The sequence below is a fragment of the Paroedura picta genome, chromosome 7, assembly GCF_049243985.1.
Source record: "Paroedura picta isolate Pp20150507F chromosome 7, Ppicta_v3.0, whole genome shotgun sequence".
Lineage (NCBI taxonomy): Eukaryota > Metazoa > Chordata > Lepidosauria > Squamata > Gekkonidae > Paroedura > Paroedura picta.
The window spans coordinates 53,819,566-53,833,395 of record NC_135375.1 but is presented as its reverse complement, the minus strand read 5'-3'; the positions used below and the strand labels follow the sequence as shown (position 1 = coordinate 53,833,395).

Sequence of the window (13,830 nt, the reverse complement as noted above, 5' to 3'; positions counted from 1 at the left end):
ATATAATCCCCCAACTTATTTCCTCCGAGGCACAGATTTAAAGGGAGTTCCAGAAGTCCGGGATCAGGGAGGGTTCAGGGGATAGGATTGCTGTCATCTGTTTACAGATCTGTATTTGAAGGGTTGGGGCTTCTCTGTTTTTATCGTGGGGATATCTTACTGTAACCTATCATGAGGCGGCTGTCCGGGAGTGGTGGATAATAAATTGCAGCAGCAGCAGCCCAGTCATGACAATCTTCTCATAGCCTTTCATGGCTCTCCCAGTATGGACAAAAAGCAGGGCTGCAGCTTGACTTCATTTCAGGGAAGAGACATTAATATATGTGTCTTGGCAAGACTGGCTGGCTGCCTTGATACTGGCTTGGTAGGTTGGTTTGGCTTGGATTCTCTGGTTAGACATTATACACTTGCATACATTGGCCTGGCTTTTTAATATTATTACTTTCTAGTTTGTCATTGTTTGTGTTAGTAGTTAGTAGTAGGAGACAAACAGGATGGCTGGTGCATGAGACCCTTGATCCAGCATGTTTGAAGCTTGGATGGCCTTTGATAGATGAGCAGGATTAGTTGTCCACCATTTTGGTATCATTCACATCAAAAACATCCACTCCATTGTGCCAGAAAGAGTCCCCATTAGAGAATAATTACTCACAGTGGACAGTAGACATATACACAGTAAGTGCACTGTGACCTCTTCCTTTCTTTGCACATGCACAAAGAAGTGTAGAAGGATAACAAAATGATAATAAGGATGCTTAGAGATCCTACCTCCCACTAAAATCTCATCCCTGCCTTCTGTTTTTTTCTGTCTAATATAGAATGGTTGTTACCCCACCCCCATGACAGTTGATCCCCCGCTGCCCAGTATATGTGATTTTGGCTCAAAGGCCCTTTCCCCACAAAACATCTCCATAGCTTTTACTGAGTCCCACACTTGGAGATTAAAGGTGGGCCTTGAGTCCAGAAAGCTGAACACCAATGACCTGAAGTATCTGCTACTACAGACATTGTTAAGCACTTTTGGAAATATATAAGGTGATGGTTACAAAGCACTGTACAGTAAATCTAAACACGATGCCAGCTCAGACCTCTGACTGTGGAAAAATTTGTCCCCTTTTCAGTACTAAACGAACTCAGCAAAATGTTTGTCAGAAGCTCAGCGCTGCTGTCTAATTAAAGCTGACAGCAGATAAATTATTCTCCAAACCAATCCAAACTATAAAAGAAACATTTATCTTCACACTGAATCTGTCAGACAAGACAATATACTAAGCAAACTATTTCATGTAATGTAACTGCTGTCTCCAACAGAGACAACTGCAGTATAATACCTTTTTATTAGGAACAACCATAGTATCACAAAATAGCACAAGGTTTCAATGTCATGCTTACTGTTTTGTAACATTTTTTTGGGTTTTAATAAAAAGGTTTTAAAACTATTATTTTATCCCTCCCTGGATTAAATGTGTCTATCAAAAATAGCTATTTTATTAATTCATTTATTCTCCACTACTTTAGTACTTAAATGAAACTACTTATTTGACTCAGCATCATTTGTCCAGCATCACACTAATAAAGTTAGAAACAAACCAAATAAACCAACTTCAGACTTGGACTTATTTATTCATATTTATTATATCTTGCTTTGGCTTGAGGAAAGAAATTTGCAACAACAGAAGTGGCTTTGTGTTCAGCACCTGCTAGAAGCATTCTCAGTTTCTCTCCAATGGATATATTTGCCCACTGCAATATATATCTTTCTGGCAAATTCCATAATTCTCTTATATCTGAATAAAACACAATCCAAGAGACAATACTCCAATGTAGCAATTTACCTTGATCGACACAAACATTATTTGTTTAAGGAAGCTTCTAATAGCCACTGTCTATTACCAGTCAGTGTTTAATCTGGCTAACATAAACACTCTATTGTGGTACAGTTGAATATTTTAAATGTACACAGGAGGCCCTTGGATATGACAAACCCAAATAAAGAGGAAACAAGATCTATATGCTATTTCATAAGAGCTCAAGAAATCCAGTTTATACAAATAGCTCAGAATCAACATTTGAGTGTCTTCAGTCCATGATAACCTCAGGTCCTCTATCTGAATTCCCAAAAAGAGGAGTTTAGATTCAGTCTGTCGTATCCAAGGGCTTATGTAAGAGTCCTCCCTCAACAAGGAAAGATAATCAGTCTTATCACCTTCAACCACATGTGAAATGCAGAAGCCCATACTCTTGATTCCAAAGAATGAACTTTGGCATATTGTGAGTGGGCAGGAACGGATGTTCCAGTGCTTGTCTCTTGTGGCCCTTCCTTGCATACTCAGGGAATTGCTGATCACCACTGCGGGATGGTAGGTGAATTTCCTCCAGGCCAGGCTGAATTCTGGAGGTTTTGGGTCACTTGGGAATGAAATTAGGGTTACTGTGGATAGGCAGGTAGTTCTGAATGCCTGCATTGTGCAGGGAGTTAGACTAGATGACCCTGGGCGTCCCTTCCAACTCTATGATTCTAAGTCCCAGTTCTAACGACAGCATAGTTCTTGCTTCACAACTTGGCATTCCATGCCTCCTTCCTTGGCTGGGGTTTCTCTCACGTGCCTCTTCTCCTCCAGCTGCACAAACTTAGCTATGGTAAGTCATGGCTGTGATTATAGCCTTAGTAGATATCGAAGCCCCTTCTGCACATTTTCAAGGCAAGGTGCTTTTATTGGAAATATAAACATCCAAATTACAAAACTGATTTACTTTATCCAAGACTTGTTCTCCAATTTTCCAAGTAAATTTTGGGTTATGAGACTTAGACAAACATCAGTATTTTTGACTTATCAAAAATAACTGTTCCTCTTGTCCACAATAATCAGCAAAAGCTTTTAATAAACGTAACAGTCTAACAGGTATTCTGGAACATAAAATAGTGTTATCAGTGTAGAGGACAGCTTATCCAAAGAAAAATACACCATTAAACAATGAGAACCAAGCTAAAATATATCCTCCCCCCAAACCATAAAAACAGCAATTAAAACATAGGGCAGGCAGAAGGCATCAGCAAGGAAATGCCAGATGAAACAGCAACGCCTTCGTCTGACAGACAATCTTAACAGAAGAGGGCACAATGGAAAGAATTCCAGGGGTTTGATGCCACAACTGAGAAGGCCCTTTCCTGTGCTGTCAGTTGCCTAATGTGAGAAGGCTGGGCATATCCGAAGCAGGGCCCTTAGAAGATGACTGTAGCAGCTGGTAGATTCATAAGGGATTATTGGGTCCTTCAGGTAGTTTTATTACCTGTCTTTCAGTAAGGAATACTTTACTGCATTACCCTTTGGTGGATTCCCTACATTATAATTCAATGTACGTAAAGACCATTAGTATTAGGGGCTAAATACAACATTCAGAAAGAGTTACTAATCCTTACTGGCATTTAATTTTTCAGCCCTGAGAGCACTTCTTGCAAACACTTCAGAAGCAAGAGAAGGAAGTTCAGCAGGATATCAGCAGCCAAGAAGCATAGTTTCAGTGCTCTGAAGGACAGAGTTCCCTGCCCCTCAGCTGGATAGCATGACTTCTCCCCCCAACAGGAAACAATGGAATAGCAAGAAACAAACAATAAATAAATCTACGAACATTTGTTTGGTTTGCCATTTCATAAATGTCACACTACATGGATCACAATGCATGTACTGTGATTCAAGTTCATACACAGACCTACACCACTATAAACTATACATATTAAAGAGATGTATCAAACACATATTTAGTTTGGTTATTATGCAAACATTTGCTTTAAATGATACAAAATAGAAGAAAATTACTAGTTATTCCATTGCTTACAAATGTTATCTTATTTTAACATGGTGAACACTACGCAGACAAATCCAGTAAGAAAAAATTTGGTTGCAACCCTAGGAACATTTACCCCACTGTAACCTGACCTGGATAGCCCAGGGCCCATTATGCACATGTTGGATAATGCACTTTCAGTGTACTGTTGCAGGCAGACTTTCCTGAAAGTGCATTATCCAACATGCGCATAATGGGCCCAAGTAAGCCTGATCCCGCCAGATCATGGAAGCTAAGCAGGATCAGCTCTGGCTAGCACTTGGAAGGGCAATTTCCAAGGAATACCAGGGTCATGATGCAATAGCAGGCAGTGACAAATCACCTATGGATATCTCTTGCTTGGCATCCAGACAATCTTAAGAACTTCTGGCTGTATTACATACATGACATACGATAAATAAATACATAGCCCCACTGAATAAAGTAGACTTAAGATTGCTGTCACCTATCTCAAAACAATTACAATGCCTATGCAAGTTAAGAGCCTCTTGTGGTGCAGAGTGGTAAGGCAGCAGAAATGTTGTCTGGAAGCTCTGACCATGAGGCTGGGAGTTCAATCCCAGCAGCCGGCTCAAGGTTGACTCAGCCTTCCATCCTTCCAAGGTCGGTAAAATGAGTGCCCAGCTTGCTGGGGGGTAAACGGTAATGACTGGGGAAGGCACTGGCAAACCACCCCATATTGAGTCTGCCATGAAAACGCTAGAGGGCGTCACCCCAAGGGTCAGACATGACCCGGTGTTTGCACAGGGGATACCTTTACCTTTACCTTTTATGCACGTTAAAAGTTAAGTATGCTAAAAGAATCTTAGAATTTTAGAAACTATGTATCTAATAGACAAGGATGTTCCCAATCTATGGATATCTAAGTGTTTGCTGGAAGCTTTTAGAACATCACCTAGCTGATGTGGCGGTTCAAGGTATGGCCTTAAATACCTGCAGTCTTTCCTCAAGGTGGGGAAAGAAGGTAAAAGCCTCCCAGCTGCATGCCCTGGTATGCGTATTTCAGGATGGGATGTGATCAGTATGCTGATGACACCCTGTTAATGGATCCATTGACACCCCAAGATTCTCTGGCCAGATGTTTGGAGGCTGTGGCAGACTGGCTCAAGTGGAGCCAGATGAACTTGAATCCAGCAAAGACAGAGGTCCCCTGGCTGGGCCAGCATGTCTTAGATGGGTCATTGCTACTCCCAACCCTTGATTGTGCCCAGTTAACACTGTCAAGATCTTTTAAGAATCTGAGTGTGATTCTGGATACCCCCTTGTCTATGGAGACCTAGGTCACAAATGTTGTACTCCTGGCTTTCTACCATCTCCACCAGGCACAACAGCTCTCTATCTATTGATTCCTGTCCTAGCTGCTGTGATGCTAGCCGCTGTGATCCATGTCACCTCCAGACTAGATTATTGCAACTCACTCTACCCTTGAAACTACTCCAGAAATTCCAGCTGGTCCAGAATGTGGCTGCATGAGCCCTTACCATGAGGATGCCATGGACATATACGACATTTGCTCTACCAGCTATACTGGCTCCAGATTGGAGACTGAATCAGATTCAAGGTTCTGGTCATGACCCTTGAAGTCCTAAATAGTCTGGGACTGTCATACTGCAGGACTGTCTCTCTCAGTATGTTCCCCAAAGGACATTGCAATCAAGCCACCCAAATTAGCTTAGAGACTCTGACTCCAAGGAGATCAGACTGGCCTCAACCAAAGCTTATGAAACCAGGACTATGGTTGAAACCTATAGGATCGCTGAGTAGAGCTGGTCTCCCTATCAAAGCCCCAATTGTACATCATCTGGTGCTAGTAAGTCTCCTCTGTCTCCTCTCGCCTCTCTCCTTCCCTTCCACAGAAATCCAGAATAGGCAATTATGAATGAAATTGTTGTAAATGTTTTAGATTTTTTAAACATTTATTGTATACATTTATATATTTTATTACTCTGTATGTTTTTTATTATTTACCCTGCCCTGAGCCCAAAGAGAAAGGGTATTTAGCAAATATAAAATCATCATCATCATCATCATCGGTGAGGAGGGAGGGGAGTCCCAGCCACTTATCCCAGAGAGGAGGATGACCAGGTAGGTAGGAAGGGAGAGAGAGGACAATGGTGGCTAAATAATCCTAAGACTCTTGATGGGTAGAAGTTGCGCTGTCCTGCCTAGCAAATTGATGGGATTCCTGCCATGAGTGAACCTGGAGACGTTAAGTAGGCAAAGAAACATGGAGGTTGTGGTGGAGGAGCCTGCTCAGCTCATGGGCTGGTGAGCCAACATTGGCTTTTTAGAGCCTAATGGAGGTGACATGGCTATGCTGGCTGCCTCCCTTCTCTGCTTCTTTGGTAAACTTTGTGTATATAGAGAGACAAACTTGGGTGTGCCTGAACAAATTTTGAATCCAGTAGCACCTTTAAGACCAACAAAGTGGGTGTGGTTGCTCCTTCTACAATGGAGGCAGGGAGCAGTGTAGATTTAATTGCTGCTTATCACAACTCATTTATTCTGCTGATGCCTTCTTTCCCTCTCTTTGTCCGTTTGATGTTTCTGCTCTTTCTGATTGTCCATGAGTGTCCTTGTGTGGGCTTTTCAGCAGTCCATAGATATGCCTTTGTAGCCAATTCCCAACCTTTTCTCCCTTTCCTAAGCACCACTAAAAGCCACAAAAACAGACTTCCATACCATTCCAGTTCATATCCTGATTCCCACCTCGTCCTGTGAACGTCAGCTTTCTTACCAATTCTGTTATGGTTAGCAGAAGAAGAAGAAGAAGAGTTTGTTCTTATATGCCGCTTTTCCCTACCCGAGGAGGCTCAAAGCGGCTTACAGTCGCCTTCCCATTCCTCTCCCCACAACAGACACCCTGTGGGGTGGGTGAGACTGAGAGAGCCCTGATATCACTGCTCGGTCAGAATGGCTTTATCAGTGCCGTGGTGAGCCCAATGTCACCCAGCTGGTTGCATGTGGGGGAGAGCGGAATCGAACCTGGCATGCCAGATTAGAAGTCCGCACTCCTAACCACTACACCAAACTGGCTCTAGGTGTTTTTTAAAGGTACTTTAGAGCTGTGCCTTAATATTATGTTTAATATGGTTATATAGCTGATGTATAGTTTAGAGAAGAAATCAGTAAATATTCGTTCTGAGAAGTTATAACTATAGGGCAAACATAGCTTCTGGGTGACCATGATAGGCTCAGGGGGCAGGGACAAATGTGGGGAAGAAAAAAGGGGAGAGGGCATGATTGACAGGAAGGGTATGGGAAATTGAGAGAACATCAGTAACTGAGAATGGGAGGAGAAGGAGAGGGAGCATGACTGACAGAGAAGGGTGAGGGGGGTGAAGGGCAAGTGGAGGAAGCAAAGGCAGGAAGAATGGGAATTACAAATCTGTAACATACTTTTTAAAAATTCTATCACAGGAACTGCCCACAAAATCTTCACATTCCTTACTTCAAAGTCAATTGAATGATACAGTGTTATTACCAAGCACTATCAAGTGTCATCAAGCATCACAAATGTGTTTTATTCTAGGAACTTAAACAGCAGCAATTCACTTGAAATCTTCCTTGCTCTCAGGAAATTCATTAATAATTCACTTCTTTTATAGTCCAACTCTCAGAACGGATGGGTACCATTTCCTGCTTTTAGCTCACTTTAGTTGCTTGTATTTTTAACAATTTGAAGCACTACTTCTTCTGGAATAACAAAAAAGTAAACTCATATGTGACTGGGATCAAACAGAAACACCTTTTATACTTAAACAATCTTCATGTGCATACTACTGTCAGCATTTACTACTAACCAAGACTTTCGAATAACCTTTTACGGAAAAAATTCAAATTACTATGCTATTTTTGGAAGGTTTTCTCCAGTAGATGGCCCAGAAACTGGCAACTCCACGGTTTTACATTGACACTTGACTCTCAAGTGAACCAACAACACTAACTTGCACATAGTTTAAATACTAGGGCTGCACTCCAGCCTGTACAAGCTCTTCCCATTCGTTTCCAGGGGAAAACAATGGGGTTAAATACCCAATTCAGGGGGTCATTTTTGCTGAATTCACCAAGGAGGCCACAATGAATCCCCAGAGTAGAGCAAAACGGTGCAAAGAGCAGGGGAGAGAAAAGGAATGTGGAGAAGCCGCAACAACAAAAACACTTTCAGAGTCACCCCAGGTGACCCCAATACCATTGGTTACACTACATGGCCTGGGGCTTTCTCCCGGGTTGATTTTTGCAAGAGGCGTCGGAGTTAACCTTGACAAGAATTCGTCCCTTCTTGCGTAGACCCTGTCACCCCTGTCTCTGGCGGTCGCGATAAAAGGGCACGGCACCTCCTTGAACATCCTGCTTCACAAAGAGAACTGCTGCGAGTGCCCAGAGAGCGCTCAAGGCTTTTTGCCATCCCCAGCGTCGTGCGCCTGCGGACTTCCTCCCGCATTCTCGAAGACCTACGCGGCGCAAGGAACCCGCGCACCCTCTTCCTCCCTCCTCCATTGTATACACAGAGAGCGTCCGCAGACACCAACACACGCTTGCAAGCGGCTCTTCCCTGTCTTGCAGACACCAGGCACACATGGTCTCCAAACACACACACACACTGTGACGACGTCACTCACTCGGTTTCCAGCGGACAGAAAACAGCGTGAGAAACTCCGACAACACCTAGGCAACTTCAGGTCCGTTCGCTCAAAAAGGCGCCAGGAGAGCTCGGACCGAAAAGCGACGAGGGCGAGGCGGAGCCAGAGCAAAGGAGGCCGGGGAGTGGAGACTTTGGTCCAATCATGGAGATGAGAGACGAAGGCGGGCTCTTGGGGCTCGGCGTGGGAGGAAAGTTGTTGTAAGTTTGCAAGGTGCGCGGGGAGGCGGAGGAATCGGGAGAGTTGGTAAACCACGGTGTCAGAGTGCTCTGCTTTTCCCTAGGGGCAGCCGGGCTGCAGTCAGAAACAAGGAACTTTGGGGCAACATAAAAGTTTATTCTCTTATTTTCCGCGGGCGAGAGGCCACTTTGTGAGACTTTGCGTCTATCCAAGGGGGCACCAGCGCTGGAAATTTGGGGCAGAATAAGCACTGGGATTCTCTCAGGTGCTTAGTATCCATTTCAATGCAACATAGAATTTTTCAAATGTCAAAAGTTTAACAACTTGAAACCCGTCTTTCCTGCTTCTTCTGTTTGCTCATGCATGAGAGTCCCAACTTCCCTTATAATACCACACCTCTTCAACTATTCAGGGAAACCAAAAAGGTGCAGACGCCTCAGGATTCTGAAATTAATGGAGAACTGAGAAACTTAGTGGTACTGTTTTATGGGGAAACCATATTGAACACTTACCGAGATTTTACATTTTGGGCATTATCCCCAACCCTTAATTCTAAAAATAGAGGGTGAGGGAAAGAATGGGACTGGGAAGTGACAAGTGAATTTTATTATCTTTATTCTGCATGTAGACACTCCGCTAGTTTCTAGGTAGTGGTTTTAGACCTACACTAGCCAAGAGAATTTGGGGCTTTCAAGAAGACTGCTAGCAAAGGCCAAGAAGATCCAAACAACAAATACAAGGCAATTATCCTAGGTAGGCAATCAAGGGGAAAGGAGAGGGATGGAGAAGGAGGAATTAAATGAAGTGGGCCTGAGTGCAGTTAAAAAGATAAGTATTAAAAGGCTTTTGTGGTAGGGTGTAGAGCAGGGATTCCTAACCAGGTGTCTGCAGAATCCCAGGGTCCTCTGGAGGGGATTCCTGAACCCCCCACCCTCTTAATTATTTTGACCACAAGCTTAGACATCTGCTGCTTCCACTGCAACCCATCCCACATCCTGAGTAAAGGATTTTTGCCATCCCCAGGTGATATCACTTCCAGAGGGGTGGCAGGGAGGCATGGCGAGCTGACATTACTTCCAGAGCTCCTTGTAGTCTGAACAATTATTTCATGGTCAAAAAGCTCAAAAAAGCTGGTGTAGAGAATAATAAAGGTAAAGGTATCCCCTGTGCAAGCACCGAGTCATGTCTGACCCTTGGGGTGACACCCTCCAGCGTTTTCATGGCAGACTCAATACAGGATGGTTTGCCAGTGCCTTCCCCAGTCATTACCGTTTACTCCCCAGCAAGCTGGGTACTCATTTTACCGACCTCGGAAGGATGGAAGGCTGAGTCAACCTTGAACCGGCTGCTGGGATTTAACTCCCAGCCTCATAGGCAGAGCTTTCAGACTGCATGTCTACTGCCTTACCACTCTGCGCCACAAGAATAATAGAAGCATGTTTTATTTTCATGTTGGAGGGAGACAAGGAAGATTGGCTGGAGATAGTAAAAGTGAAAGCTTGAGGCAAAGGTGTGGCTAGGGTAAGGTGACCAGATTTTAACATTGGTAAAGTGGGACACTATTGACCAGGGGAGTTCTTGATTACAAATTTGGTCTATATGGAGCAACAAAAAGTTTCAAAGAATGCATAGAACACAAAAATAGTATTGTAATATATATATTTTAATTTCAACATAAGTACAATTTGCCAGGTACCCCCAGATGTCCCTCCAAAAGTGGGACAATCTGGTCACCTTAGTCTAGGGTGTACACCACTAGGGGTAAGCTCTTCAGTCGTTTGGTTTTGACCATTCTGAATAATTTGGTATTATTTGCCAACTAGCTTCAAAGCTCAACAATGGCCACAGGATTGGAAAAGGTCGGTTTACATTCCAATCCCAAAGAAGGGCAATTCCAAAGAATGTCCAAACTACTGCACCATTGCACTCATTTCTCATGCTAGCAAAGTTATGCTCAACATTTTACAAGCTAGGCTCCAGCAATATGTGTACCGAGAACTTCCAGAAGTACAGGCAGGATTTCGAAGAGGCAGAGGAACCAGATATCAAATTGCTAACATATGCTGGATCATGGAGAAAGCTAGGGAGTTCCAGAAGAACGTCTGCTTCATTGACTATGCCAAAACATTGTGTGGAGCACAACAAATTGTGGCAAGTTCTTAAAGAGATAGGAATACCAGAGCATCTTATTTATCTCTTGAGAAACTTATATGCAGGTCAAGAAGCAACAGTGAGAACTGAACATGGAATCACTGATTGGTTCAAAATTGAGAAAGGAGTCCAGCAAGGCTGTATACTGTAACCTTGCCTATTTAACTTGTATGCGGAGCACATCATGAAAAAGGCAGGATTAGAGGAGTGACAAATTGGGATCAAGATTGCAGGGAGAAATATCAAAAACCTCAGATATGCAGATGATACCACTCTAATGGCAGAAAGTGAAGAGGAACTAAAGAGCCTGTTGATGCGGATGAAGGAGGAGAGTGCAAAAGTTGGCTTGAAACTCAACATCAAGAAAACAAAGATCATGGCATCCGGCCCTCTCAATTCCTGGAAATAGATGGGGAAGAAATGGAGATAGTGACAGATTTTATTTTCCTGGGCTCCAAGATCACTGCAGATGGGGACTGCAGCAAAGAAATTAAAAGACGCTTGCTCCTGGGGAGGAAAGCTTTGGCAAATCTAGACAGCATCCTAAAAAGCAGAGACATCACCCGGCCAACAGAAGTGCGTCTAGTCAAGGCTGTGGTCTTCCCAGTAGCACTGTATGGCTGCGAAAGTTGGACCATAAGGAAGACCGAGCGTCAGAGGCTTTTGTGCTGGAGAAGACTCTTGCGAGTCCCTTGGACTACAAGGCGAACAAACCGGTCAGTCCTAGAGGAGATCAGCCCTGACCGCTCCTTAGAAGGCCAGATCCTGAAGATGAAACTCAAATACTTTGGCCACTTCATGAGAAGGAAAGACTCCCTGGAGAAGAGCCTAATGCTGGGAGCGATTGAGGGCAAAAGAAGAAGGGGACGACAGAGAATGAGGCGGCTGGATGGAGTCACTGAAGCAGTAGGTGCAAATTTAAATGGACTCTGGGGAATGGTAGAGGACAGGAAGGCCTGGAGGATCATTGTCCATAGGGTCGCAGTGGGTTGGACACAACCTCGCACCTAACAACAACAAGAAGCTTCAAAGCCTGTTCCTAAGAACGGGCCTTGAAAGTGGCCCCTGGCCTCTGGCCAGAGAGCTTAAGGTGGCTTTGGGCCGCAGCTCGCAGCCAAATCAAGTGGGGTGGGTGGGGCTGGGCAGCTCGTTAGCAGTCCCTGTAACAGAGCTCCTTAGCAGTCCTTAACGAGCAGTCAGCAGGCCAGGAGGCCCTCGTTAGCAGGCCCAGCCTAGCAGGCCAAGAAGCCCTTGTTAGGAGGCTCTCCACCATGACCCTTTGCCCAGGGCCTCTCCCTTTACCTGCTGTTGGCTCCAGGCACTGAGGTGCGTCTGAGAGCAAAGAGGCTCGAGTTCAGGGACAGAGGGCGGGAGCTGCAGGGGCAGGGCCACTCAGGGTGTAGCCAGCAAAGCTGATTGGCTCTATTCCAACTTGGACAGCCAGACACGTTCCACCCCCCAAGTTGTTTCACAAATATATAGAGGAACCATGGATAAGGACTGGGGCAATTCTCCATATGTTCTACAGACAGACCAGAAAGTAATCTACTAGACGAGGGACGGAGGACGGGAGCTGCAGGGCAGGGCAAAGCTGGCTGCACCCTGATTGGCCGTATTCCAACTTGGACAGCCGGACACGCCCCACCCTCTAGGCTGTTTCACAAATATATAGAGGAACAACAATGGATAAGGATTTGGCAAGTACATTGTTTATTCCTAACTGCAAATCATTTATGAATTAAATAGTGCAGATATCAACACTGACCCTTGGGGACACCACTGCTCATTTCCCTCCATTGCAAGAATTGTCTGTTTATATGTATTCTCTGCTTCTTAGTTAACCAACTTAATCCATAAGAGGGCGTGTTCTCTAATCTTATGACTGTTGAGTTTATTCAGGAGCCTTTGGTGAAGTAGCTTCTTAAAAATCCTTATAATATCTACTGGCTCATCTTCAACAAGTTTATTAATCTGCTTAAACCAAAAGGTTGGTGAGGCAGTACTTCACTTTACAGAAGCCATTCAAATTCTCCATCAGCTGGCTTCTTCCCTTAATGTACTTAACTCTTTATTTAACAGTAGTTTTAACGTTTCTACTAATTTACCTATAACTTCTTTTCAAAGATTTGTGTGACATTTGCCATTTTTCAGTCCTCTGGCACAGAACCTGCTTTTAGTGACAACTGCATATACTGGTTAGTAGAGCAACAATTTCACATTTTAGTTCCTTCAGACCCCTTGCCTTCTAGATCTGGAAGCTTGTTAGGTTTTCAGTATGCCTAATAATCCTAGAACTTCATTTTGGAATGCAGAGGCCTCTGCTTGACTGTTTAGCCAAGACTACAAATTTATTATTTGGTTAGGAACATACTTCATTAAAACACTTGTGCAACCCAAATATATAAAATACCATAAATCCTGAAATGTATTTACCCACACCTGACTTGAATTTAAAATGAAAGTGACTGTTTATACAAGCAGTGACTTTAAAGGAATAAAATTGTTTCAGCACCAATATTTACAACCTTACAGCTGAATGTGGAAAATGAATGTATGAGCAGCATTAAAAAGTTGCACTGTGGAACCAACAAAACATTATTTACTTGACTACAATACCAGTAAAATTTTTCTGCAACACTAGCATATCGTGACAAACCAGTTTGTATCACCTTGACAATGGGGGCTTGCCACGCTTAAGGAAATGTCTGCTAGTGCAACAAGTTTCAGAAGCAGATTATGAAACTTAGGTGATTATTATCAGAATCATCTTACTAGATCTTAACATTTTGAATCTTGATTACAGGTAATGCAGAGGAAAAATAATAAAAATTAATTGCACCAAAAAGCACTGTTAGTTGTGTGAGATGCTTCAGTACTTCCGTTCTCTAAGGCTAGTGCATGTTATAGGAAAAAAATTAAATTGAATCAGATGTGTAAGGACACCAGTCCATCACGTTTACAAAATTAAAAATTTAACTTTTAAAATTAATGTTCTGAGAATATTACAAAG

At 43.4% G+C, this 13,830-nt stretch overlaps 1 protein-coding gene across 2 annotated transcripts in view; it reads right to left on the bottom strand.

Annotated features, from left to right (window-relative positions):
* The window catches only part of TNFAIP8 (TNF alpha induced protein 8), a 40,889-nt gene extending 32,283 nt beyond the window's left edge, over positions 1–8,606 (bottom strand). Inside the window, exon 1 of one of the 2 annotated variants that reach the window (XM_077344371.1) lies at positions 8,469–8,606. In XM_077344371.1, coding sequence (XP_077200486.1) covers position 8,469 — 1 coding nt within the window. In that variant the 5' untranslated portion in view covers positions 8,470–8,606. Of the gene's footprint in view, positions 1–8,106; positions 8,281–8,468 lie in introns of those variants that run through there. The other variant, XM_077344369.1, reaches the window with a different exon arrangement.
* Between the last annotated feature and the right edge of the window lie 5,224 nt (positions 8,607–13,830).